This window comes from Hemitrygon akajei, chromosome 3, assembly GCF_048418815.1.
Source record: "Hemitrygon akajei chromosome 3, sHemAka1.3, whole genome shotgun sequence".
Taxonomy (NCBI): domain Eukaryota; kingdom Metazoa; phylum Chordata; class Chondrichthyes; order Myliobatiformes; family Dasyatidae; genus Hemitrygon; species Hemitrygon akajei.
In genome coordinates this window covers 168,656,948-168,684,179 of record NC_133126.1, presented here as the reverse complement: position 1 = coordinate 168,684,179, position 27,232 = coordinate 168,656,948, and the positions used below count along the sequence as shown (strand labels likewise).

Sequence of the window (27,232 nt, the reverse complement as noted above, 5' to 3'; positions counted from 1 at the left end):
TATTTTCAAATAAGTCATTTTATTCCAAAGTGGAAAGGGTGAGCAGTTGCAAGTTCCTGGGTGTCAACAGCTTAAGAGAATCTATCCTGGGCCCAATATATTGATGCAATTACAAAGAAGACACAACAGTGGCTTCATTAGGAGTTTAAGGAGATTTAGTATGTCACCAAAAGACACTCACAGGTTTCTGCTGATGTACCACAGAGAGCATTCTAACTGGCAGCATCACTGTTTTATATGGAGGGACCAATGCACAGGATTGGAAAAAGCTGCAGAAAGTTGTAAACTCTGCCAGCTCCATCATGGGCATTAGCCTTCACAGCATCCAGGTCATCTTCAAAAAGCCAAACTACAAAAAAAGAAGCATCCATCAAGGACCCCCATCATCACCCATGATGTGCCCTCTTTTCATTGCTACCATCAAAGTGGTGGTACAGGAACCTGAAGACACACACTTCAATGTTTCAGGAACATCTTCTTCCCTTCCACCATCAGATTTCTGAAAGGACAATGAACCCATGAATACTACCTCAGTATTTTTTTTTCCATTTCTTTTTCCACTGCCTATTTAATTTAATTTTCTCTTTTTTTATATAGACTTATTATTGTAATTTATAGTTTTTGCTATTATTATGGACTGCAATGCACTGCTGCTGCAAAACTTTCATGACAAATGCTGGTGATATTACACTTGATTCTGATCAGTAGTAGACTGGACAAGTAAAAGATAATAGCAAAATATTTGTAATCTTCCATTTAGGACTTTACATAACTGCCCAGAAAAACCAACCATTGAAAAAAAAATTACTTTCAGCGAGCTAAATACATCTTCACTTAATCTGCAGATCCACTTCTGTTGAGTACTTCTTCACTGTATAACTAGTGTGTCAATAACATGAACAGTAATGAATATACCACCTTCTACCAACAAATTGAAGAAAACAGTGTACATTCAGTTTCACCATACTGTTTCTCAGCCTGCAACTTTTCCTTGGTTTAAATAATAACCACATTTTTGTAATCATGTCATCTCTAGCCTTGCTACTTTTTATAAATTCCCAGGTTTTCCATTTCTATCAATTAGTGTTATTATTTCTCATAATACTGTAGTCCATATCTTTTGTGTCTGTTTTAAAGAGATCTCACTGCTAGTATGGCATGAATCCAGGCAACATCCCTCAATAAAAGGAGAGATGCGGTGTGGCAGGTATGGGTAGTAAGGGAGACAGAAAGTAAAAGCAAAAACCTGATTAAGTGTTCAGTACAACTTGAACAGACACAGTTGACAAACTCAATCCCTCCAGTCCTTTTACAGTATGGGTGTCCCAATCACTATGTGGAAAGTTAAATTCACGTACTATCACAATCTTGTTTCTTGCAACAGTCTGCAATCTCCAGACAAATTTGCTCCTCTAAATTCTGCTGACCTTGGGTGGTCTATAATATCCCCTTCTTACTCCTCAGTTCTGCCCAGTAAACAACCTCTCCAGACTAATATCTCTGAGCACCACAGTGGCATTTTTCCTGACTAGTAATCCCACCCTTTAATCCCTCCTGCTTTATCACATCCAAAACAACAGAACCCTGCAATATTGAGCTGCCAGTCCTGCCCCTCCTGCAACCAAGTCTCATTAAGGGCTACAGTGTCATAATTCCACATGGTGATCCATGTTCTAAGCTCATCACCGACTTCAGACTCGTAGAGATTGTGCCGTATGTAATTAATGGGCTAAATTAAAATAAAAAATTTAACACAAACCGGTAACGCCTATCGGATGTTGATGATGGCAGAGAGTTGACATGGATGGAACAATGGTAGTGGTACACAAAAGGAACAGCAAGGTGAAGATGAAGACGATTACGACAGTGAAAATTACGTTGACAAGGATTCAGATTGGAATCTGAATGTTAGTTGGGATATAGCTGGTGTTCGGCAAGCTAACTTTGTACTATTCCAGTTAGCATGATTGACTAATCACATAAGGTTTCATAATCCCCAAAGATGGGTCTTAACCACACATATGAAGCCGAGGTCGCTTTGAACACCCCAAGAGAAATCCTTGGGGTTAGCAGGTTCACTGCCTCTATTTCATCGTCTTGTTCTGACTAACACTGTATTGTTGCATAATTTGTTTTCTGTAGATCTGTAGAGAAAGTTAAGAGGGTGTTCCTGATTTACTAACTTACTGTTAATTTGCATGAACTCATTCTGTGCCATGAGTCGAGGGGTACTGTTAGACACCCAGGATGCTCATTTATGCATCCCAAATTATGTCTACTTGGTTGGGTAAGATTGCCAAAAAAAATTAAAAAACAGCAAACACCCAATGTGCGAAGAGGAAAAAAAATAATCATGCAACCAAGCAAGCAAATGGTATTCAAAACTGAAATTTTATGAAAGACACAAGGCCAAGTATCACTAGCCGGAGCACGCCACCTCATCAGTTCATCACAGAGCTGAGTAAACATCACAAATCCACAGGTATGAAAGCAGGCATTTCTGCAGCCAGGGCAGGCAACAACCTCAGTTCAGCGCAGAGCTGGCTAAATGTTGTGGACCAGCGAGCAGAACCAGCCTGTTCCTCAACTCTGGACCCGACACCCTGACCTTCTCAATCTGGCCGGAACTTAAAATGTCCAAACATCGGGTTGTTCCTTGCTCTTGGACCACTCTGGGGCCTGGATCCCAGCACCACGATTCGGCCCGTACCCGACCTTTCCAATTCAGCAAGGTGCTCAAGTCAATCAAATCTTCCAAATATCCGGACCCGACTTGCACTACCTTACTTTCCCTTTTCTATTTTCTAATTATGATTTATAATTTAAATTTTTATTATAGTTACTTCAATTTGTACTTCAGGGAGCACGAAGCGCAGAATCAAATATCGCTGTGATGATTGTATGCTCTAGTATCAATTATTATTGTTTGGTGACAATAAATTAAAAGTAGTAAATCTCAGGTCTTTCCTCACTCTCAGAGGCACCTCTATTCTGCCTCAACACTACTTAGCACCCACCTGCGCTCACCTCAACATTGCCTCACACCTGCTTTGGGCTCGCCTCAGCCCCCACCCTGACCCACACCCACTTCATCTCTCTTCACCTCCACCTTGGCTCCACCCCACCTCGCCTCGACTTCACTCCACCTCTCCATTGTTTGCAGTGGTCATTATTAATCAAATGTTTATTGATAAAGTATTTAGTAGTCTTTTTTTTGTTTGCCGCCATTAAATAGCCACTGGGCTTCATCAGCGCCATCTTAAACTGGAAGCTATGTACATGTACATCTGTCTGCAGACCCTCCACATTCTCTATGTTATTTGTTTTCCCATTCAAGTGAATGTCATTAGCAAACTTAGATATGCGACACTCAGTTAATTTATAGTGTGAATAGTTACAGGCACAGCATCAACCCCTGTGGTGCTACACTCATCACTGACTGCCAGAATCAGAAATAAGTCTAATATTATTGGCATATATTGTGAAATTTGTGATTTTGCAGTAGCAGTGCATTGCAATACATAACTATAAATTAAGTATATATAATAAATAGAAAACTTAAATAAGTTGTGCAATGAGAGGGAAAAATACTGAGTTAGTGTTCATAGGTTCATTGCCCATTCAGAAATCTGATGGTGGAGGGGAAGAAGCTGTTCCTGAAACATTTAATGTCTTCAGGCTCTGTTAGCAATGATCCTCCTTGATGTTAGCAATGAGAACCCAACCAGAGAAAGACCAATTTATCCCAACTCTCTCCCTTCTACTGGTTAACCAATCCTCTACCCATGCTAATACATAACCCCTAACTCCTTGCATCTTTTGGATAAGTCTTTTATGTGCTACATTATTGACTACCTTCTGGAAATCCAAGTATGAAACACCCAACTGGTCCCCTTTGTCCACTGCACTCATCATGTCCTCAAAGAACTCCAATAAGTTTTGTGAAACTGGACATGCCCTTCATGAATCCATGCTGTGTCTGGTTGACAGAACCATTTCTATCCAGATGTGTCACTGTGGCCAATAGTTACCCACCTTTTGCCTGCATCTTATAAAAAACAGTGGCATGATATCTGTTGTCTTCTAATCTGCTGGATCTGTCCAGAGTCCAAAAAAAATTTCAAAGCGCCAGTTCTCTAATATTGTATCAAAGATTTAAAAACCATTAAAACATTTTCCAGCAACCAGTATGTCACAAAAAAAACATACTATATTCTTTTTGCTAAAAATTATCCTCAATTTCTTAAGCAACAATCTATGCAATCCAAACTAAAGACAAGCATAAAGAAAATCTGTTAAATAAAACTTCCCAGTCAACAACTTGAAAATCATTAATGGTTAATGCAAAAGGCATTGCTTACAGAAGCAAATGTTCCAATTTGTTTAACATTTTGTTCATAGCTCTGAGAGCTGGTGGGTCGACCTGGGGTACGCCTGGAATACCAAAATGTATAGTTGTACTGTAGCGGATGTTCTCCGGGGCCAGGGACAACAGTCTGTAAGGAATAAAATACTTGTGTAAGAATGTAGTATTTTGTTAAATTATTATGCTGATTTATAAATATTCTGTAATATTTTGTCTATAGCACACAGCCTTAAATTTTTATTTCTTTGTTACACATTTCTCTACATTGCTGTTGCTATCTGATTAATTTAGGTTTATTCATATTTCATCAGTCTGAGAACATTAGCCAAAATGCAATTTGCAGCCAGTAACTCCCAGAATATATTTTAACCACAAGTTTTGGAACTCAGCTCTCTCCAGTAAAATGTTTGTACTAGATTTAGAACAAAAACATAGAATAGTAAAGCACAGAACAAGCCCTTTGGCCCATAGTTCTGCTGACCTTTTAACCTACAAGATCAATCTAACCCATTCCTCCCAAGTAGCCCTCCATTTTTCTATCATTCTGTGCCTATCTCTTAAATATCTCTAATGTTTTTGCCTATACCATAACCCCTGGCAAAGCATTCCATGTACCCACCATTCTGTGTGCAAAATACCTACCTCTGACATTCTAACCCCCCACTCACCCAATACAAACACCTTAAAATCATGCTCTCTCGTATTAGCCATTGCTGCCCTGGGGAAAAAGTCACTGGCTGTTCAATCTATGGCTGTTATCATTTTATACACCTCATTCAACCTATCCTCATAAGACATGCTCTCTATTTCAGGCAGCATCCTGATATATCTCTTCTGCACCTTTCCTAAGCTTCCACCTCGTTCCTATAACCTCTGAAACCAGAAATGAACACAATACTCCAAGTGTGGTCTAACCAGCATTTTATAGAACTGCAACATAACCTCATGACTCTCGAACTCAATATCCTGACTAATGAAGGTCAACACACCATATGCCTATTTAACTATCTTATCAATATACATTGCAAGTTTAAGGAATCCATGAACATGGGCCCCAAGCTACCTCTTGTTCCTGCACACTGCTAAGAATGCTACTATTAACCCTGTATTTGTCCTTCAAGTTTGATTTTCCAAAGCACATCACTTCATACTTTTCTGGATTGAACTCTATCCGCCATTTCTCTGCATCCTATCAATACCTCCTTGCAACCTATGAATTTTTTTTTACACTATCCACAACACCACCAATCTTTGTGTCATCTGCAAATCTACTAAGCCGCCATTCACTTCGTCATCCAAGTCATTTCTAAAGATCACAAAGAGCAGGGGTCACAGAACAGACCTCTGCAGAACACCACTGGTTGCTGAGCTTCAGGCAGAATATGTTTCATCTACTACTACCCTTTGCCTTTTGTGGACAAGCCAGTTCTGTATCCGCGCAGCAAAATTTTCCTGGATCCCGTGCCTCCTTACTTTCTGAATGAGTTCACTATAGTGAAACCTTATCACTTTATTAAAATTCATATATATCGTATCTACTGCTTTATCATCATCAATTCGTTTGTCACTTCCTCAGCAAGTTCGATCATGCTCGTGAGGCATGACCTGCTCCTCAGAAAGCCAATTTAGCTTATGCTTGTCATAAATCCTGTCTCCAAGTATGTTTCCAATAATTTTCCTACCACTGATGTAAGACTCATTGGTCTACAATTCCCAAAATTATCCCTATTACCTTTGTTGAGCAAAGGATTGACATTTGCCACCCTCCAGTCTTCTGGAACTACTCCTGTGGCCAGTGAGGATGTAAACATCAGCACCAAAGGCGCAACAATTGCTTTTTTTGTTTCCTGTACTAACCTGGGGTATGTACCATCCACTTCCCCAAGACTTACCTTTCCTAATGTTTTTTAAAATTTCCAGCACATCCTCTTTTGTAATATTGACATGCTCCAGCACCTCAGCCTGTTATATGTTATCCTCAGATTCGTCATGGCCCCTCTCACTGGTGAATACTGAAACAAAGTGTTCATTGAGAACAGTCCATACCTCCTCTGACTCCAGGCACGTTTCTTTTTTTATCCCTAATTGGTCCTACCCTCACACTCCATATATTCTCCTGTTCTTCACAGACATGTAGAATACCTGGGGTTTTCCTTAATGCTATTCACCAAGGCCTTCTCATGCTCCCGAGCTCTCCCAAGTCCCTTCTTTAGCTCCTTCCTGGCCACCTTATAACCCTCCAGAGCCCTGTTTGATTCTGTTTCCTAAACTTTTAAGTTTCTTTCTTTCTCTTGACTAGATGTTCCATATCTCTTGCCAACCATGGATCCTTCTCCCTACCACAGTGGGACAAACCTATCTAAGACCCCATGCGTGCTCCCTAAAGCATTTCTGTTGTGTATTTCTATGAATACATCCATTCCCAATTTATGCTCCCGAGTTCCTGCTAATAGCATCACAATTCCCCCTCCCAATAGCCCTGCCGATAGTGATTGCTCCCTTTCTGTTTCAGACTTCCATCCACAGACTCAGTAGACAATCCTACCATGATGTCCTCTCTTCCTGCAGTTGTGATACTATCCCTAATTAGCAAGCCACTCCTCCACCACTTTTACCTCCCTCCTGCCCCTTTTGAAAAATCTAAACCTTGGAACATCCAGCAGGCATTCCTGCTCTTGTGATATCCAAGTCTCTGTAATGGGCACCACATTGTATGTAGTTCAATGTATTTATCCATGCTCTAAGTTCATCACCTTTGTTCCTGATACTTCTTGCATTAAAATAGGCACAAATGCTCCATCCTCTGACCAATCACATTGATTCCCATCTGCCTGCCAAACTGATTTAAACCCTCCCTTAACAGCTCTGGTACTCCTACCCACAAGGATACTGGTCCCTCTCAAGTTCCGGAGTAATCCGTCCCTTTTGTATAGGTCATATCTGCCCCATATCTCAGTGATCCACAAATCTGAAACCCAATCCTTTCCACCAATTCTTCAGCCACACATTCATCTGCCATATCTTCCCATTTTTACACCGCTTTTCAGCTTTCTACCAAGCTCCCTATAGTCACTCTTCAGGATCTCATCCCTTTTCAGATCGATGTCACTGTTACCAATATGTACTATGGCATCTGCCTTGTCTCCCCCCCCCCCCCCCCCAAAGAATGCTGTGGACCTGATCTAAGTTGTCCTTGACTCTGGCACCTGGGAGGCAACATACCTTTCAGTAGTTTCTGTCATGTCCACAGAATCTCCTGCCTGCTTGTCACTACCACCCTCCTCTTCTTTCCCTTCCCTATTGAACCACAGAGCCAGACTTCACCAGACAGAGCCAGTGGTAGCTGCAGCTTTCTCCTGGTAAGTCATCCCACACATCCCCCACCTCCAACAGTAGCAACCCAGGTGATCCCAAGCTCTGCAGAAAGCCTTCAGGGGTCCCTGTTCATTTTTAAAAATCTGGTGCTACTCACCACAACGTCTCCTGCAATCTCAAGCTCCGCATTATGTCCCACTAAGCCCTGCTCACTTTAAAAATCTGATTTACACTGGATTTGCATTTCCTACAAGTTATCTTTTCTATAAAGCATCATCTACTGTTGTCAAAGTTAATCTTACAAACCCAACACTGGAGTTATATTGTCATGTGCCATCATAAACAGAAGGTGTTTCAAAATGACATAAAATTGAAAGTACAAAGACACCAAGCAACATTCATCTGATATTCTACACAAACCTGGGGTGGGGTGTGAAATCAAACAGGCCACCTCTGCATATTTATGTATATTTTAATTTGCCTTCTAAATTGGATTTCAGCTAATATTTGTACTCCGCTTTCAGGGACAGTGGCTATTTATAGCTACATTAACAGGGTATGTGACTGAATAACAGCCAGTTTTGTGGTCCACATATCCAGAAATTGACCAAAACTTTAATTAAACACAGCATGCCAAGGGTGAACTAAAGGCTCAGTGCATGTACAAGCTGTGAGAAGGAACAGATTAAGTGTAGAGTCTAATCATAATATTAAACATAATGACTAGTAGTAGGCATGGTCCAGCATTCAGATAGATAGATAGATAGATACTTTATTCATCCCCATGGGGAAATTCAACATTTTTTCCAATGTCCCATACACTTGTTGTAGCAAAAACTCATTACATACAATACTTAACTCAGTCATAATATGATATGCATCTAAATCACTAACTCAAAAAGCATTAATAATAGCTTTTAAAAAAAAGTTCTTAAGTCCTGGCAGTTGAATTGTAAAGCCTAATGGCATTGGGGAGTATTGACCTCTTCATCCTGTCTGAGGAGCATTGCATCGACAGTAACCTGTCGCTGAAACTGCTTCTCTGTCTCTGGATGGTGCTATGTAGAGGATGTTCAGGGTTTTCCATAATTGACCGTAGCCTACTCAGCACCCTTCGCTCAGCTACCGATGTTAAACTCTCCAGTACTTTGCCCACGACAGAGCCCGCCTTCCTTATCAGCTTATTAAGACGTGAGGCGTCCTTCTTCTTAATGCTTCCTCCCCAACACGCCACCACAAAGAAGAGGGCGCTCTCAACAACTGACCTATAGAACATCTTCAGCATCTCACTGCAGACATTGAATGACGCCAACCTTCTAAGGAAGTACAGTCGACTCTGTGCCTTCCTGCACAAGGCATCTGTGTTGGCAGTCCAGTCTAGCTTCTCGTCCAACTGTACTCCCAGATACTTGTAGGTCTTAACCTGCTCCACACATTCTCCATTAATGATCACTGGCTCCATATGAGGCCTAGATCTCCTAAAGTCCACCACCATCTCCTTGGTCTTGGTGACATTGAGACGCAGGTAGTTTGAGTTGCACCATATCACAAAGTCCTGTATCAGTTTCCTATACTCCTCCTCCTGTCCATTCCTGACACACCCCACTATTGCCGTGTCATCAGCGAACTTCTGCACATGGCAGGACTCCGAGTTATATTGGAAGTCAGATGTGTACAGGGTGAACAGGACCGGAGAGAGTACGGTTCCCTGTGGCGCTCCTGTGCTGCTGACCACTGTGTCAGACCTACAGTCTCCCAACCGCACATACTGAGGTCTATCTGTCAAGTAGTCCACTATCCAATCCACCATGTGAGAGTCTACTCCCATCTCCGTTAGTTTGTGCTTTAAGATCTTGGGCTGGATGGTGTTAAAGGCACTAGAGAAGTCAAGGAATGTAATCCTCACAGCACAACTGACCCCATCTAGGTGAGAGAGTGATTTGTGCAGCAAATACGTGATAGCATCCTCCACTCCCACCTTCTCCTTATACGCAAACTGAAGCGGATCCCGGGCGTGCCTGGTTTGTGGCCTCAGATTCTGTATAATCAGCCGCTCCATGGTCTTCATCACGTGCGACGTCAAGGCAACAGGTCTGAAGTCATTCAACTCCTTTGGTTGTGGTTTCTTCGGTACCGGGACAATACAAGATGTTTTCCACTGTCTGGGTACTCTTCTCTGATCTAGACTCATGTTGAAGATGCGCTGTAGTGGTTCTCCCAGTTCAGTCGCACAGGCCCTCAGTAATCGTGGGGAAACTCCATCCGGTCCAGCCGCCTTGCTGGTACAGATCTTCCTCAGTTGACCTTCCACCTGTGCAGCCGTAAACCTGGGCGTGGGCCAGGTCTCCTGTGAGTGGATATTTTCCTGTGAGGGAAGTAAGCCTGGTGTGGAGTTCTGCAGTGAGGGTGAGATTGTGCTGTCGAACCTATTGAAGAAGTTGTTCAGCTGGTTCGCTTTCTCCACATCTCCACTTATGTTTGCCCCCCGCTTTGCACCACATCCGGTGATGATCTTCATCCCATCCCACACCTCCTTCATGCTTTTTTCCTGCAGCTTTTGTTCTAACTTTCTCCTATACTGCTCCTCCTGATACTCCTATACTGATCATCAGGATCATGGCCAAACTGTTAACTAGTTTTATTTTCTTGTACTAATCCCATAATACAATTCCTTTTTGATAAACTCAAAGACCAAGTCATAACAGCCTCCAGGTAGAGGATTCCAAAGATTTACTACTTTTTACTACTTCATCTCAGCCTTAGATGGCCTATACTTTACTCTGAGACCATGAACCCTGGTACTTTATGATTTCCACATCTGACAAAATACTGTTTAATAGTCTGGCAATTTGGCCACTGAACCATCACCCCTTTTGCTCTCTAAACCCAAGTTTTCTTTCATTGTCCTGTAATATTCATTGTACAGTCACAAGCTCCACATGTCCACGTTTCTCTAGCCAAAGCCTTTGGCAATACTAATAGTCAGAGGTTACAGTTCTTTTTAAAAGAAATATAAAAATAATTTCAGCAATTGAAAAAAAACAAGAGTTCTTTTATGGGAACCCTGTTGCGAGTCTGAAGGCCTTGTTCATTTGCATATAGCATGTCATGTCATAGGTGGCTAACTCACTTCAACAAAAAAACATGGGGGTTGGCAAATATTTTGAAGTTTATATTTTATATATCTGAAATATAATTCTACTAAGATGGTCTTCCCACTTGAACTATCAACTCACTGCAACTACTGAGAATGTGTATGATACCTGAAATGCTTTGGAACTGTACTATGAGGCTGCTGGCACAGACACGAGACAGAAAAGGGCAAAAAGAACAGAAACCTCATTTGCTCTGAGAAGAGGGGCAAAAAATGTTTGAAATTTTTTTTAAAAAGCAGCCATTTCAACTGCCAATAATTATTGGGTTTTATCTTAAAAGTGAGATCTCAGCCATGAAGGTACTGCAGTTGGCAAAGGTAGTTCACCTGAAACTGGACAGTTGCTAAAACAAAGGCTGAAGTATGGAAAAAGTGATCTGGTCAGTCATCAAAAGCAAAACAGATTATCGTCAGGTTGAACACCCAAATATGTGTGGCTCAGCTTGTAGCACTGAAGGGTAGAAAGGAAGGCAAGAGTATTACAGTGTCCTATGTCACATTAAACTTAATATAATTTCTCAACATCAAGTTAGAATGCATCATCACTGTTTAAGGAATTTTGGCTTCTTGTCACTTATCGAAATACCTAATCAGATTCTTACAACTGAATGCAACTCATTTCCTGTCCCATTGTAAACATAAAAGAAAACATCATTCCTACATTGACATTAAAACCCAATTTTCCCCTCTTGCCCAGAAACACACTACAGATAGCTGGACAGAGAATACAAAGTATTAACTACGTCTGGCGCAAATTACAGACATTACCCCTGCAACAAACTGGCAAAAAAAACTCGCCTGAACCCAAAAAGATCAGCTGTCCACAGCTTCTTGCTTCACAGAGAAGAGTACAAGTGAGACAGCTGGCTGTTGCTTCAGCTCTTTCTCCTAAAGCAGTGTGCAGGGTGTACTTCTATACTCACCTTCCTTTTGGTAATATTTTGAGGCTTCTCTTTGTCTGCTTTCTCTTTCTCATTCTCTTTCTGTGTGTGGTTTTCCTCATGTTGATCCTGGTCTCCACTGTCATCGTCTTTTAAACTGCAAACAGGGGAAGAGTTTAATGTTTAGCCACTACAGTTGAAAGTTCTCTTCAAAAAGAGTATAACAATCATTTTCCATTATATGGAAAAAGCCGTGATTTTATAGATAGGTTATATGGCTTTTGTTTATGACATGATCTGGCAAACAATCAAATCAAGTTTAATTTTCATTCAAACCATACATACAGCTGTATGAGACAGCATTCCTTTGAGGCCAAGGTGCAAAATAGTCAAAATAACAAGCAAACATTCAAAAACAACATTTAACATAATTCACAATAGCAAGCAAAGAAGCGTATTCATTAAAAAAAAACATATGTAGCCCAAGACCCTGAGTGACAATGTCCAGCAATAGTCTCCTTGCAGTATACAGACGCACGCAGTCCAGTGTGTCATTTCACTACTCGAACACGGGAGGGCATTACTGATGGGAGAGGCCAGGCCCCAGCCAAGCTTACATGCCATGCTGTAAACGCTTCCGCATCTCTCACCTGGTCCGCAGCAGCGGGAAAGCCCAAGGCTTGAGGCCTAGTTCTCCCTACAACCAAGGCTACACAGCTCCCTCCACCAGACAAGGGTAACAGGCCTGTGGCAATTGACATCATCACTGTCCAACAGAGTCTTGTGATTACAAGTGAAACATCCAAGACAGTCTCCCATGGTTATACTGCACTAACTGTGATGCTTCCAAGTAGTGGGCAACAACATGGTCTGCAGCCAGGTCAGCTACACTGACACACTGGCGGGCTCCTCCACCATCCCAGTCACAGATGGCTCTCTTTCCAACATCATGGCCAGCCTCCTTGCTATAGGCAAGAATCACAAATACATAGCCAGAGGCTCTGGCAAAAGTGTTCCACACGAGTGACAACGAACATGTGTGTGCAGGCTAACTACTGGATCATTCAATCAATTGACTCATAATTCTATGGCAAAATTAATCAAGTGAAGGCATTCACTGGACCCTAATCTCTCTGTCACTGATACATAGATGGCTGTTTTAATAACTGATAACTGTTCATTATGATTTTTTTAATTCTTAAAACAGCACATTAGAATGGAGTTATACTATTGATTCTTAACCTTACCCACCATTTACCCATCAATTTCATGTTTAATTAAGAACACTCATTACTATTTCACCAAAACTAAATAGCACAGCAGGAAGCTTCCTGCATCTCATGTAACAGGTAACAAAGTTGAAGTGTGATTCATGTCAAATACAAAGATGAGGCTTCAATGTTCTCTATTTCCAAACAATATTTCAGCCTATTAAGTCTGTATTGAATCACTGGACAATTCCACTCCACCATTTAATTTTCCCTGTAATCTATTCTCATCCCCAGATTCTTCTACTCACAAACACCAAAGGCAATTAACCCACTAACCTTCATGTCTTTTGGGATGTGGGAAGAAAACCAAAGCACAAGAAGGAAACCCACATGGTTACAGGGAAGTTGTGCAAATTCAACTGAGACAGCAGTGGAAATCAGGAGTCAATGGAGCTGTGAAGCAGCAGTTCTACCAGTTGTACTACTGTGTTGCCCAGTGATGAGAAATCTGAAAGAATCTGTAGTATTTTCAATGGGGCAGGAGATCTAATCAAGACCAGAAAAAATGGTTTTATGAGTCAGTGAACAGCTGTTTAAAAAAAAAAGGATATCTAACCTCTTACCAGAAACAGTCATGAGTGCAGAATTCAAGACAGCATATAAAATGGATGGATAAATATTCACTTCAAGATCCTGGGCATCAATATCTGAAGATTTATCTTGGGCCCAACATATTGATTCAATTACAGAGAAGGCAAATCAGCGGCTATATTTCATTAGGAGTTTGAGATTCGTTATGTCACCAAAGACTCCAGCAAACTTCTGCAGAAATACTATGGATAATATTCCGACTGGCTGCATCACCATCTGGTAAGAAAGCGCCAATGCACAAGATTGTAAAAAGGTGCATTGGACTGTAAACTTAGCCAGCTCCATCATGGGAACTAGCTTCTCCACCATCAAAGGCATCTTCAAAAGGCAATGCCTCAAGTTGGCATCCATCATTAAGAATCCCCACCACCCAAGACATGCCCTCTTCTGACTACTACCATCAGGAAGGAGGTACAGGAGCTTGAAAACCCCTACGTTTTATGAAGAGCTTCTTCCCCCCCCCCCCCCCCCCCACCATCAGATTTCTGAACGGTCCACGAATCAGTCAACAATATCTCAGTATCTTGCTTTCTTTTTGCACTGATTTTCTATTTTTCTTATGTAACTTAGATTATCTTTCATGTATTGTACTGTACTGCTGCCACAAAACAGCATATGTCAAGGATCATAAACTTAAGTCTGATGAAGAACAGAGAAAAAATACATAGGAAAGAAGTTTGTGAACAGCATTTTCAGAAAGTTATAAAACATGCAACTTCTATTGTTCAAAGTTAAAACACATCTCTTCAGTGCATAGAGTCCAATAGTCTCAAAAATACGAGCTTTAGAATACAAAAGAAGTAGTGTCAGGTTCAAGGCTATGGACAAGTTAGAAGCATGAGAAATAATATTATGACTCACCATGAATGCAAAAGGAACAATCATAATATAACTTGGTTTCAGCAAATGGCTTGAGCATATTATATTCAATTATGATATTGCTTGGAACACCTACCAACAATAGAGGAGGAGAGGGAGTAATGGGGTTTGACAAATAATGGATTCATTGAGTGTTGGCAGTAGTATGATGAAATACTAGATAAAAACAGTCCAATGAGGTGGCATGAAACAGAAACCCAGGAGTGTGACCATAATCTCCAGACTTTGTTTTCTTCCATTCGACAGAATACCACTGAGTTGTGGGTTGGTGAATGGAGCAAATAAAACTACATCTGCAGCTGGACTTTTAAACAAGCAATGCATCAAATGAATGGAAACAATGAAAGGTGGATTTTCCTTTCTTTTGAGTTGGCAATAGCTAATGAAGAGATAAACTAAAAAGGTACTGTTAGAAAATTTAAAAAAACAGGAGTAGGCTACTCCACCTTTTTAATATTCCATGATCCCTCTGGGCCAAAGGGGGGAAATCTAACTCCATTTCTGGCAGAGTAAGTTCCTCTATATATCAGTTTTAAAATACTTACCTCTTGATCCTTACACTATGTGATATCTGCTCAGTCAACAAGGCAAAGAACTCTGTGTATTCTACTGATGAGGGAATCAAGGTGGTTCTGAAAGCCTTTGAAATTCACCGCAACCCACAAAGTAATAACAGTGGGCAATTCTAGTTTTTCAGAAGGTTTAAGGACAAGTGATCAAAGCTGGGATTAATAAGGATACGTCCCACCGAACAGCACAAATGTGGTGGGCTGAACGGCCTAATTCCCATGATGTACGGCTCGATGACATATATTAAATGTCTGTAGTTGTTAGCTGACAATTGTAACTTTAGAGCCCTGAAGGATGATAGGATTGCACACAAAGTTTGAGATGTAGGATTATAGATTAATTGGGAAAAAATATGCTAAATACCAAAATATTTCTCTGCAGGGCCTCAAAGCTGTCCAAAGCCACACTGAGCAATTGAAGACGGGTAGCACAATTCTATCGACACAATCAAGTAGAAAGGAAAGAAAGGCAAGTTCTAATTATGAAAATATCATGGGAGAGAGCAGTATTATTAGAAGCAAGGTCCACCCATCACAATTACTATTCCTGGGAAGCACAACTGAAATTGTAATATTGAACCCAGTCAGAGAGAAATAGAAGAGAATTGATTAGAAGAAGTGGTATAGTTCCTAGTAGATAGCAGTAAACCATGTAATATTATTATTTATCAGTTTGCAAGGAGGCACGGAGAAGCAAAACAATACTAATAAAAATACAACCATACAACTGTAGGAACAACTGGGCAAATGAGAGGAGAAAACATGGAATTCAAAAGAATAGAAGCTTTGTTGTACTCCAAGGGAAACGTGTGCCAATCCACAGTAATTGTAAGGCCTTGCAATCAAATTGGTAACCGTAATCAGGGACCCATCCAGCCTCGTCAACAGGCAGCTGCCCAGATAAACATATCAAATATTTGAAGAATGAATAAAGTTAGAAGGTAAACATAATTTACAATGGGATGGGAGTAGCAGTAGTGCATCCTCCAGTTCAAGTTCCAAAAGCTGTTAAAGAAAAACAAATCTAACACAAGGCAGGTATCATCACATCAATAGTTATGCTCACTCCTTGCAAAATAAGGCTGCTACATCTGGTTTAGCCAAACCAGGCAAGAAGCCAATGATTCATTTGGATCTACACAATCTGAATAAAAGGCACTGAAGAGGAATCAATATCCAATGGAAACAAAATAACACATTCTGTGAGATCCGAGCAGAGAAAAAACATTTTCAATGTGCTGGATACCAAGAACGGATTTTGGCATATGGCACCCGACAATAAGAATACATTTATAATGAGCATGAACATACCTTTTAGGAGATGATACCTTTTGTATCTACACAACGGAATTTCAGTGAAGGTTGGATTAGGTGCTAAAGGAGCCTGCTTGTACACAGAAAAACAACAGACGATATTCTTGTCTTTGGACAAGGTTGGGTTTAGTGCAGAGGCAGAGAAAGACCACAACAAAAAGGCTTAATGAACAAATGCAAAAAGCAATTGAAGTGCAACAGTGACATTTCTACGGGAGTTCATCCACATATCAACCCCAAGGGTCATGTCATCATGGAGATTCTCAAATCAGAACCCCATAAAGTGAACACAGTGACAGAAATACCAAAGCTAACAGGAGTTAGAAGTAATTGCGAAGGAGAATCTCCGCCAAGCCCAAAAGTGATTGCAATGACTGATTTTTCAGTTGCAGATGGATAGTTCTACTGTCCACCAACCAGGCAATAAGATACAAAACTGCAAATACTCTGTGCTAACCTTCCTGAAGGAAACAGACACACAAAACTGGAGCAAATGAATATACTGAAAAATATACTTATAGAAAAGACACAGAGTAGAGCAGCAGGCTAAGCATGCACCTTCAGGTGCGCCTGTGTTGATCATCAGTGAGATGTTATTTCTGATTGGCAATGCTGTGGTCTCCTAATGAGGAAGTCAAGAATCCAGTTGCAGAAGGAGGTACAAGCATCCGGGTTGTGAAGCTTGATCAGTACTGAGGATGTGATGGTGTTGAACACTAAGCTGTAATCAATAAACAGCAGTCTGGTGTAGGTACTGCTGTTGTCTAGGTGATCCAAGACCAAGTAAAGAGCCAGTGAAATTGCATCTGCTATAGACCTATTGTGGTGGTGGGCAAATTGCAGAGAGTCCAGGTCCTTGCTTAGACATGATTCTTGTATTTTCCCCATGACCAGGCTTTCAGAGCACCTATCACAGATATAAGTGCTACTGGGCAGGTGAGAACCTCTGTCTGCAGCAATAAGAGACTGAAGATGTCTTGAATACTCCAGCCAACTGATTGACACAGGTTTTCAGTGCCCTGCCAGGTACACCATTGGAGCATGATGCTTTGTGAGAGTTCACCCTCTTGGAAGATGTACTGAGGAGGGCAGCTGATACATATTACAAGGTTGCCAGATGCTACAGGGAACCACAAGGCAAAATGGTTATTTATCAATTCTGTTGGACTCCTCCTGGAAGAGTTGTCAGTTCCCACATTGCGGTCATCATCAACACGCCATCTAAGACGACCGCATTTTGACATCTATAAACTCTGTACTGGGGAATTATCAAAACTTAGAATTATCAAAGGAAATGTCATGAAAAAAAGAGCAATTTGTCTAGACCATACTTAAGGGTTATTTACAAATAAAACAAGATGCACTAAAATACCTTCTAATTTGCATTAGGCTTGATTTACAAAATAAAAAAGCAGCAATTCCATTTACGGGCTGCATGCAATTTTAACAAATAAAGATGTTGTTAAAACATTAGCTTTCTAGAAATCGAGTTGTTAGACCATTGTTCTGCATCCCGCGGATGTGGGGGTGCGTGCATGCATTAGCCTGTAAGAAAGAATGAATGAATGGACGCGAGTGCAGCAGATGCAAGCAGCCGCCGGCATTTTTAAAGGGACCCGAGGGACTTCGGGAACAAGGCCGCCAGCGTTGCGCGGAGCTCGGCTTAGTGGCAAAGGAACTAAGACGGGGGTGAGAAGCCATTGACTCACGCGTCGAACTTGTTGTTCATGGTGTCAACACCGGGGGGGATTGGGAGGGGTTACTCTCCACACGGACTCGGAGACACTCCCCTTCGAGCAGCGGCTCCGGCGGCGCCTTTACCTGCGGGGCTGGGGCTGGGGCTGGGGCCGAAACATCCGGGAACAGCGCGCGCGCCACCCGCCCTGCGCAGCGGCGCGGAGCGCGCGATCCCCGTTGCGTCACGAGGGGAGGAGGCGCGGGACTGACGTCGCCACGTTTCAGGTCGGGTCGCGTGCAGCCCGCAATTAGCTCTTGGAAACATATTCCTCGTTAACGTGCTGACTGATGATTGATGGATACATGTACCCGTATGTATTAGAATAACCGATTGATTGAGGAATAAGCATTGAACACGACCCATTGAAACACAGAAAACATACAGCACAATACAGGCCCTTCGGCCCATAAAGCTGGCGGACCATAGAACTACCTAGGCTTTACCCATAGCCCTCTATTTTTCTAAGCTCCATGCAGCTATCCAGGAATCTCTTAAACGACCCTACCGTTACGCCGCCAGCAGCCCATTACATGTGCTCATCACTCTCTGTGTAAAAAACTTAACCCTGACATCTCCTCTGTACCTACTTCCAAGCACCTTAAAACTGTGCCCTCTCGTGCTTGTCATTTCAGCCCTGGGGAAAAGCCTCTGACTATCCACAGGTTCAATGCCTCTCATTATCTTAAACACCTCTATCAGGTCACCTCTCATCCTCTGTCACTCCAAGGAGAAAAAGCCGAGTTCACTCAACCTGTTCTCATAAGAGATGCTCCCCAATCCAGGCAACATCCTTGTAAATCTCCTCTGCACCCTTTCTATGGTTTCCACGTCCTTCCTGTAGTGAGGCGACCAGAATTGAGCACAGTACTCCACAAGTGGGGTCTGACCAGGGTCCTGTATAGCTGCAACATTATCTCTTGGTTCTTAAACTCAGTCCCACGATTGATGAAGGCCAATGCACCATATGCCTTCTAAACCACAGAGTCAACCTGCGTAGTAGCTTTGAGTGTCCTATGGACTCGAACCCCAAGATCCCTCTGATCCTCCACACTGCCGAGAGTCTTAACCATTAATGCTATATTCTGCCATCATATTTAACCTACCAAAATGAACCACCTCACACTTATCTGGGTTGAACTCCATCTTCCACTTCTCAGCCCAGTTTTGCATCCTATCAATGTCCCACTGTAACCTCTGCAGCCCTCCACACTATCCACAACACCCCCAACCTTTGTGTCATCAGTCAATTTACTAACCCATCCCTCCACTTCCTCATCCAGGTCATTTACAAAAATTACAAAGAGTAGGGGTCCCAGAACAGATCCCTGAGGCACACCACTGGTCACCAGCCTCCATGCAGAATATAACCCATCTACAACCACTCTGCCTTCTGTGGGCAAGCCAGTTCTGGATCCACAAAGCAATGTCCCTTTGGATCCCATGCCTCCTTATTTTCTCAATAAGCCTAGCATGGGATGCCTTATCAAATGCTTTGCTAAAATCCATATATACCACATCTACATCTACGGCTCTACCTTCGTGTGACCCCTTGTTTTTTTGAAGAAACAAACAACGGGCAAGAGGAATTTAGCAGTCGAGCAGCATTCAGAGGGAGAGGGGAATTGTTGACATTTTGGCTGGAAACCCTAAGTCAGGACTACTCTTTTTTAGGTTGGGCCAGCTGCTCAGCTGAACTGGGATAGAGTTGGTGTCTTGCTCACAACATTTCATCAATTTTGATTTTAACTCATCAATCAAAGCTGAACCACATTGTTGTCAGTCCAGAAAAAAATGATTCAAAGACCTTCCTTGATTAGCAGGTGGTTCCCAATTCAGCCCTGACCTCCAGTGCTATTTGGGCAGTTACACCTTGTTCCCTAGTTTCCTCTAAAATGGCAAATGTCTGTTGGTAGGTTAATTTGTCAGTGATTCTTAAGTTTTCCTTCATGAGAATAATCCCAATGTCTACTCACCATGATGATGTGTGCACTTCTTTAGCACCTGTGTTCAAAATCAAAATTATCTACAGTGCTTGAGAGAAAACTTATGTTAAACCCAGAGAGGAGAGTCAAAATGGCCTGCCTCAAACTCCAGAGCCACGCCTCTGGGCCTAATTCTTGTGGTGGTTCTGCTGTGATTGTGAAAGTTTCCTTTGGATGCTGTGGTTTCTTTCACATCACAATGATGTCCATGTTGGTAGGTTAATTGGTGAGGAAATTGCATGAGTGTCTAATTGAATGGTTGAAATAGAGAGAGAGAGAGAGAGAGAGAGATGGTAAATTGCTGGGAATGTGGGGAACATAAGATAGGAATTGGTGTAAATGTATGCTTGATGGTCAGTCCAGATCAGTAGGCTGAATAGCCTGTTCCCTCTTGCATAACTACAAGACAGGAAAAGAAGTTTGCCCCTCAGCCCAGGGACCTGTTCTGTTATTAATTGATTGAAATTGTAATTTTCATGTTATTTGACTCCGTCCATCTCAATTGGCTCCAAATTGAACACAAGAGGGTTTTGGAAAGAATTTGAGATGATAAAACTGAAAGCTTACAATTTGTGATGGGCAAAGAGAATGGTTGTTGCAAAAAGAATCAGAGGAACCAAGCGCAATGGAAGAGATTACATGCTACAGAAGATTACATAGCACGTGGGCTGAAGCCATAGAAACAAAACACTTAGATGTGAATTTTACTTTTGGATAGCACATTGAGGGTGAAGATTTTTTCCCCCGAGCGGAAGTAAATGGTGATGGATCCCAAATCTTACCTTCAGGATTTTAAGACTATGATTCCTTCAGGATCTTTCAGTACATTATGCAAAACTTAATTAATTTCTGAGGATTTTATCTATAAAATGGTTTCTTATTTGAACTAGATGGATCATTCATTATAAATTTAGACACTGGATGTGACTAGGCCATTCCCAGCCTAATTTTTGATTAGTAAGGGTGTCAAAAGTAAATTGGAGAAGGCAGGAGAATCAGGTTGAGAGGGAAACTAAATCAGCCATGAACAAATGATGGAGCAGACTTCATGGGCCTAATTCTGCTCCACTTATGGTCTAACTCAGTAACCACCGCCCCCCCCCCCCCCCACCACCTCATTAGCTACTGCTGAAATCAGGTATGCTGTCCCTAGGATTAGTCATGAGCTATAGTTGGCAGCCAACATCCCAGACTACTCACTACCTTACCAAAATTTAAAAAAAAGGAACTTGAACATCATATGCAGTGAAGGCAGGGTCTGGTAACTTGGGGGGGGGGGGGAGGGGGGTAAATGTAAAAGAAGGGCAGTACAGTGGCGGAGCAGGTAAAATTGCTGCCTCATGGTTCCAGGAACAAGTATAATCCAGAACTCCAGTGTCATGTTTCTCGTCGTAATTCACATGGTGTTATTCCAGTTTCCTCTCATCATCCCAAAGGCATCCTGGTAGGTGAACTGGCTGCACTAAGTTGTCTTCTTTCATCGGTGGGTGGTGAGATAATCGGGGGAACTAAAGGACGTAAGAGAAGAGGAGCTGCAGGGAACGAGTGGAGAAATGGGATTTCTCTGAGAACTAGCAAAGACGCAATGGACCGAATTTTCATCGTCATTGAAAGGAAAATATAAAACAGAACTTAGAGGATCATAAAAAAACATGTAAAAGGAGAATGGTTGTGATAATTTCTGAGAGTAAACTTCTGAAAACAGGCAGGACAATTTTTGACTTGTATACCATAAATTTTAACCTGCTTTTCCAAATTGGGGCATTTGTCACAATCTGGAGGGTCTCTTTACATGGCATGATGGGGATCTGACTGTTATGTTCACTAGTAGCCTTGAAGGAACCGATGGAACATGTGGCCTACCATGTCTATAGACTGACCATGATGCCAATCTAACTAATGTCATCTGCCTGCACATGATCCTTACCCCTCTATTCTTTGTCTTTTAACAAGTTTATCTAAATGCCTTTTCAACATTGCTGTTGTATCCCCTATCACCTCCTTGGCAGTGTATTCCAAGCACTATCACTGTGCAAAAAAATCTTGAATCACAGAGAACTTAGTGGTTAGAGATTATCTGTGTATGTGAGTGGATGGGTGAGACGAAAGGGGATATTTTGCTGCTGTTCTGTTGAGTACTGTGGGCATGCTGTGCTGGTGTTACTATGAGTGTCGCCCCTTGCAGGCTTCTCCCAGTACATCCTCAGGTTGTGCTGGTTATTAACACAAACAATGCATTTCACTATATGTTTCAATGTACATGTGATAAATCTGGATCTCCCTTAAACTTCCCTCCTCTCACTAAAACTTGTACCATCTGACATTTCCACCCCGCTGTTAGGGCATTTTCTGGCATTTAATATATAGCAAATATTAACTTCAGCAACCAATCTTTAGACTTGAATGTGGATTGTAGATTAAATTTAAGATGTAACTCTGGATACCAATTAATTGAAAACCAGACTTTGCTGATTAACATTAATTTTTGGTATCTGGAGTGTAGGTGCAAAGAAGGTGGTTTGAAAATTATATGTAATTCAAAGGAAGCATTGTAGATACAATCTAACTATAGAATTGTCGTGCTTCTATCTTTGATCTTTAGCATATAAAATGTCAAGTACTATTGGCTCATACAGGTTTCTTCCTCTGAGTGTCTCATTTTGTTGGAAACAACACTTCTGTGTCCACTAGCTTCAGTGTTTCTCCTGTGACTTTGTTTACTTAACAAACCTGCTAAATTGATTCTAACGATCTACTCCTTCTATGTCTCTAATAACAGTTTGCCTGGATGATCCAATAAATGACACAGCACAGAGAAAGATAATCTTGCTTTTAAAATTCCCCGTTTGTTCCGTTCCCATCACACTCACCTCAAATTCCTGCAAACATTTACCCCTTCAGCAGTAGAATCAGCTAAACAGTTTCAGCCAAGCAGAACTGGTACAAGGGCCAAAGGAGGGATAATTTAAAACAAACATGGGTCCAGATAAGCCAAACAAAGCTTAAATCTTCCTCTGTCCCAGGCCTCCCTCCTCGACAATGAGATCCTCTAAAGTGCTTCTGAGACTTCTTACAGTACTAAGCACTGACCCAAATTCTACCACCAGCCACCCAATGGAAGTCCAGGTCTGTGTTCACTCCGCTTTAGGCATCTCGTAACAAGTCTCTGCTAGACTTAACAGTGCAAGAAGTCTTCTGTTACAAGTAAGTGCAGTCACTGCTGACCTTGAAGAAACTGGTCTACAAATATGAAACTGACCTTGTGCAGGGGTTTTCACTTTTCCAACATTATTTGCAATATAGCAACTTCAGCAGGGGATCAGTTACATTCATCAATAATGATGTCATCAAGCTGGCTGAATTATCAGAATGAAGAATTCTCATACAGCAAAATAAAGTAAAAAGTACTAATTTTATTTATTAAACATTATACAAACAGGAAAAGATGGAGACATACACATGGAATTATGGTACAAATTAATATTAAACATTAATAACAAATTAATCTTCATTAAAACTACTTAGTTTGGAGATGTTTTTCCAAGGGGAGAACAACTACACATTTAAAAATTTTCAGACCTGGAGGATGTAGCTTGCTCAGCTTTTAGCTCGTTTCATAATTGTACAAGTAAAACACCAACAATGTTTACATCTAATCATTGAAATGACTGCATTTGACAAGAAATGCAAGCAATTATTTTCTGGAAGAAGATAGTATCAGTTATAACAATTTTTGGATTTGCACTTTTAACTGCTCTTGTACAACTTCCAGGTATTGGTGGACATAACACAGACTAATGATGACATTTTTATTGCCGGTTTTTCTGCCATCTTCTCAATGTTGTGACAGGAATTTCTTGGGTTTGCTGTTTTCAGATTTACTCAGAATAAATTCAACTAGTTTAATAAAATAACTTAATAAAATGACAAATTTCAGACTTAAATTTTTTCAATTTTACAGTACAGTAGTACTTAATTACCTCTTTACAAAAAATTAAGATTTTAAATACTCAGTTGCTAAATGTACCTCTTCATAACATACACCTAAAGGTACACATGGATCTGTAAGCAAAGAATAATATTACTTTCAGGAACAATTGGTATTCCTTAATACCTCCAATTGGAGAAAAGCAAATTTATATTACTGACAAAAAACAGGAATACAATTATGCTTCTCTCAAAGGTTTAACTTGCACTAACTTTGTACTGTTAGATTACATAAATGGGTTAAATTGTTCCTAAAATATTTTAGAAAGGGTGGAATCAATTTAGAAGACAAAATGAAACTCAATTCTCTTATTGTACTCTACAACCTATGATGTGTTTCTCCTTCATTTTAAATGGATTGAGTTTAAGGCTAGCAAGCTTGAGAGCCAGGGGTTAATATTTGAACAGAGAAACCTCTCATCAGCTCTGAAAATTTCACTTAAAACTGGATCAAAAATTGATACAATTTGGCATTTTACAATGTAGAAACTCTATATCTGTTATTTATTGATTAGAACTACACTAGGTAGATAATGTTTGCCAATACTAAGTCAGTACCAGTTGAGATGATTCAGATGTGTAATGTAGTGCAGGTCACTTGCTGAAATGAAGCAAAACCAAATACTGTCACTGTACCATGGACACTGAATTAAAAATAATGAATATTTCATTATTGATTATTTCAACATTTCTGACCAGCACAGAATCTGGTCAGACTGCAAAAATAATGTAGGGCTGTTCATGCACTAAAAGGCACTGAACCTTTTTTGTTCATATTCTATCTTAATACAATCCAATGTCAAATAAATTAGGAGGAAAAAACAATGGCATCAATGAACAACAGCCCAAGTTCCAGTTTTGCTAAAATGATGGAAAAATCCAGCCCAGAGGAGGTCACAACACAGCAGCTTTAATATTCAGTGAACTGTGTAATACAGTGTGTGCTGAAAGTACAAAGTGAATTTAAATGTCATTCTCATTTACCTTCAATAACATCAAAGCAGCAGGAGACTGATCGGCTCTTTGTCCATTACTTCGTGCAGCGCTGCTAACCCTTTGAAGTAGCGTCCACTTCTAGGGCAGCTTTTGTTCTTCCTCCTGCGCAACAAGTTCATTGCCAGCTTGCTTAAAGCACAATTGCTTATTTACAATGATGAGTCCTGTCACATTTTATTAATGCAAAAAAGGGGGTGGGCATTGTGATGTGAACATTGTACAGCATGAATATCTTCAAAATGGTTCTCCTCTGATTATTTTTTTTAAATTGTTTTCAGGCAGGCGCTTGTGGGTTTGGATTTGGTATCCTACCTCTGCATCACTGAGGTATAGGAGACCTCATGGAAACAAAAGAAAAAGTTATTAGTATTCTTGTCAATACAACATCAAAACCTATTCACTACAGAAACATCACAATACAGGTATCGAAGTAGCAAAGTCTTCTCACCTTTGGCCTTTTAAAATGAACCACCTCATTCACAAACTCAATTTTGTTAATACCAAAGTAGAAAAAAAAGTTCTTTAACATTGCAAAATCCATGTTAAAAAAAAGTTCATCTCAAGCAGCTGGAGGTCCAAACCAGTAGTTCAAATTCACAATACAGGTAGGTAGTAAACTGTTTATCTTGGCTTGTTTGTTCATATTCTACCTTAATGCAATTCAGCAACTGTAGACTCTCTTGTGTTTATGTTTATCTTGTTTGTCTGGTTCATGGTTGAAACTTTAGTTATCTTATTTTGCAAAATTTATAGGCCGAGATACATGCAGAGCTTAATACAGTTGGAAATACAAATCCTCAAAGAATAATAACCATATAACAATTACAGCACAGAAACAGGCCATCTTGGCCCTTCTAGTCCATGCTGACGCTTACACTCACCTAGTCCCAGTGGCCCGCACTCAGCCCATAACCCTTCATTCCTTTCCTGTCCATATACCTATCCAATTTTACTTTAAATGACAATACCGAACCTGTCTCTACCACTTCTACTGGAAGTTCATTCCAAATAGCTACCACTCTCTGAGTAAAGAAATCTCCCCTTGTGCTACCCTTAAACCTTTGCCCCCTAACTCTCAAATCATGTCCTCTTGTTTGAATCTCCCCTACTCTCAATGGAAAAAGCCTATCCACGTCAACTCGATCTATCCCCCTCATAATTTTAAATACTTCTATCAAGTCCCCCCTCAAACTTCTACGCTCCAAAGAATAAAGACCTAACTTGTTCAACCTTTCTCTGTAACTTAGGTGCTGAAACCCAGGTAACATTCTACTAAATCTCCTCTGTACTCTCTCTATTTTGTTGATATCTTTCCTATAATTCGGTGACCAGAACTGTACACAATACTCCAAATTCGGCCTTACCAATGCCTTGTACAATTTTAACATTACATCCCAACTCCTATACTCAATGCTGTGATTTATAAAGGCCAGCATACCAAAAGCTTTCTTCACCACCCTATCTACATGAGATTCCACTTTCAGGGAACTATGCACCATTATTCCTAGATCACTCTGTTCTACTGCATTCTTCAATGCCCTACCATTTACCATGTATGTCCTATTTGGATTATTCCTATCAAAATGCAGCACTTCACATTTATCACCATTAAACTCCATCTGCCATCATTCAGCCCACTCTTCTAACTGGCCTAAATCTCTCTGCAAGCTTTGAAAATCCACTTCATTATCCACAATGCCACCTACCTTAGTATCATCTGCATACTTACTAATCCAATTTACCACCCCATCATCCGAATCATTAATGTATATGACAAACAACATTGGACTCAGTACAGATCCCTGAGGCACACCGCTAGTCACCGGCCTCCAGCCTGACAAACAGTTATCCACCACTACTCTCTGGCATCTCCCATCCAGCCACTGTTGAATCCATTTTACTACTCTTATCAGTCTATATATCTATATAATCTCTATCAGTGTTCCTAAACTAAAGAACTTCCAACAAGGGAAGCTCGGAAGTTGTGTCTTCATTTTACAATTCTTGATTTGGTTTATGAATTCATCCATGCTGCTTCCTAACTCATCTTTAGCTCTACAGCCCTTTCAATATCTGCACTCTTCTAATCCACTTCTTTCCTCCTCTAAGTTGCTCCTTAAAACCAAGATATTGGCCATTTGTTTTACTGTACCTTAGTGCAGATTGGTATCTTTTTTTTAATATTTGGT

At 40.8% G+C, this 27,232-nt stretch overlaps 2 protein-coding genes across 3 annotated transcripts in view; both read right to left on the bottom strand.

Annotated features, from left to right (window-relative positions):
* eif4e2 (eukaryotic translation initiation factor 4E family member 2) overlaps positions 1-18,201 on the bottom strand; it is a 54,012-nt gene extending 35,811 nt beyond the window's left edge. The window contains exons 1-3 of the mRNA XM_073041267.1: positions 18,050-18,201; positions 11,759-11,873; positions 4,362-4,496 (exon numbers count right to left, since the gene is read on the bottom strand). Of these exons, the coding sequence (XP_072897368.1) occupies positions 4,362-4,496; positions 11,759-11,873; positions 18,050-18,069 (270 nt within the window). The 5' untranslated portion in view covers positions 18,070-18,201. The remainder of the gene's footprint in view (positions 1-4,361; positions 4,497-11,758; positions 11,874-18,049) is intronic.
* A 5,252-nt stretch (positions 18,202-23,453) lies between these two features.
* Positions 23,454-27,232, bottom strand: part of capn10 (calpain 10) — a 40,418-nt gene continuing 36,639 nt past the window's right edge. For both annotated transcript variants that reach the window (XM_073041264.1, XM_073041266.1), the window contains one exon: positions 23,454-25,381. In XM_073041264.1, the coding sequence (XP_072897365.1) occupies positions 25,352-25,381 (30 nt within the window). In that variant the 3' untranslated portion in view covers positions 23,454-25,351. The remainder of the gene's footprint in view (positions 25,382-27,232) is intronic.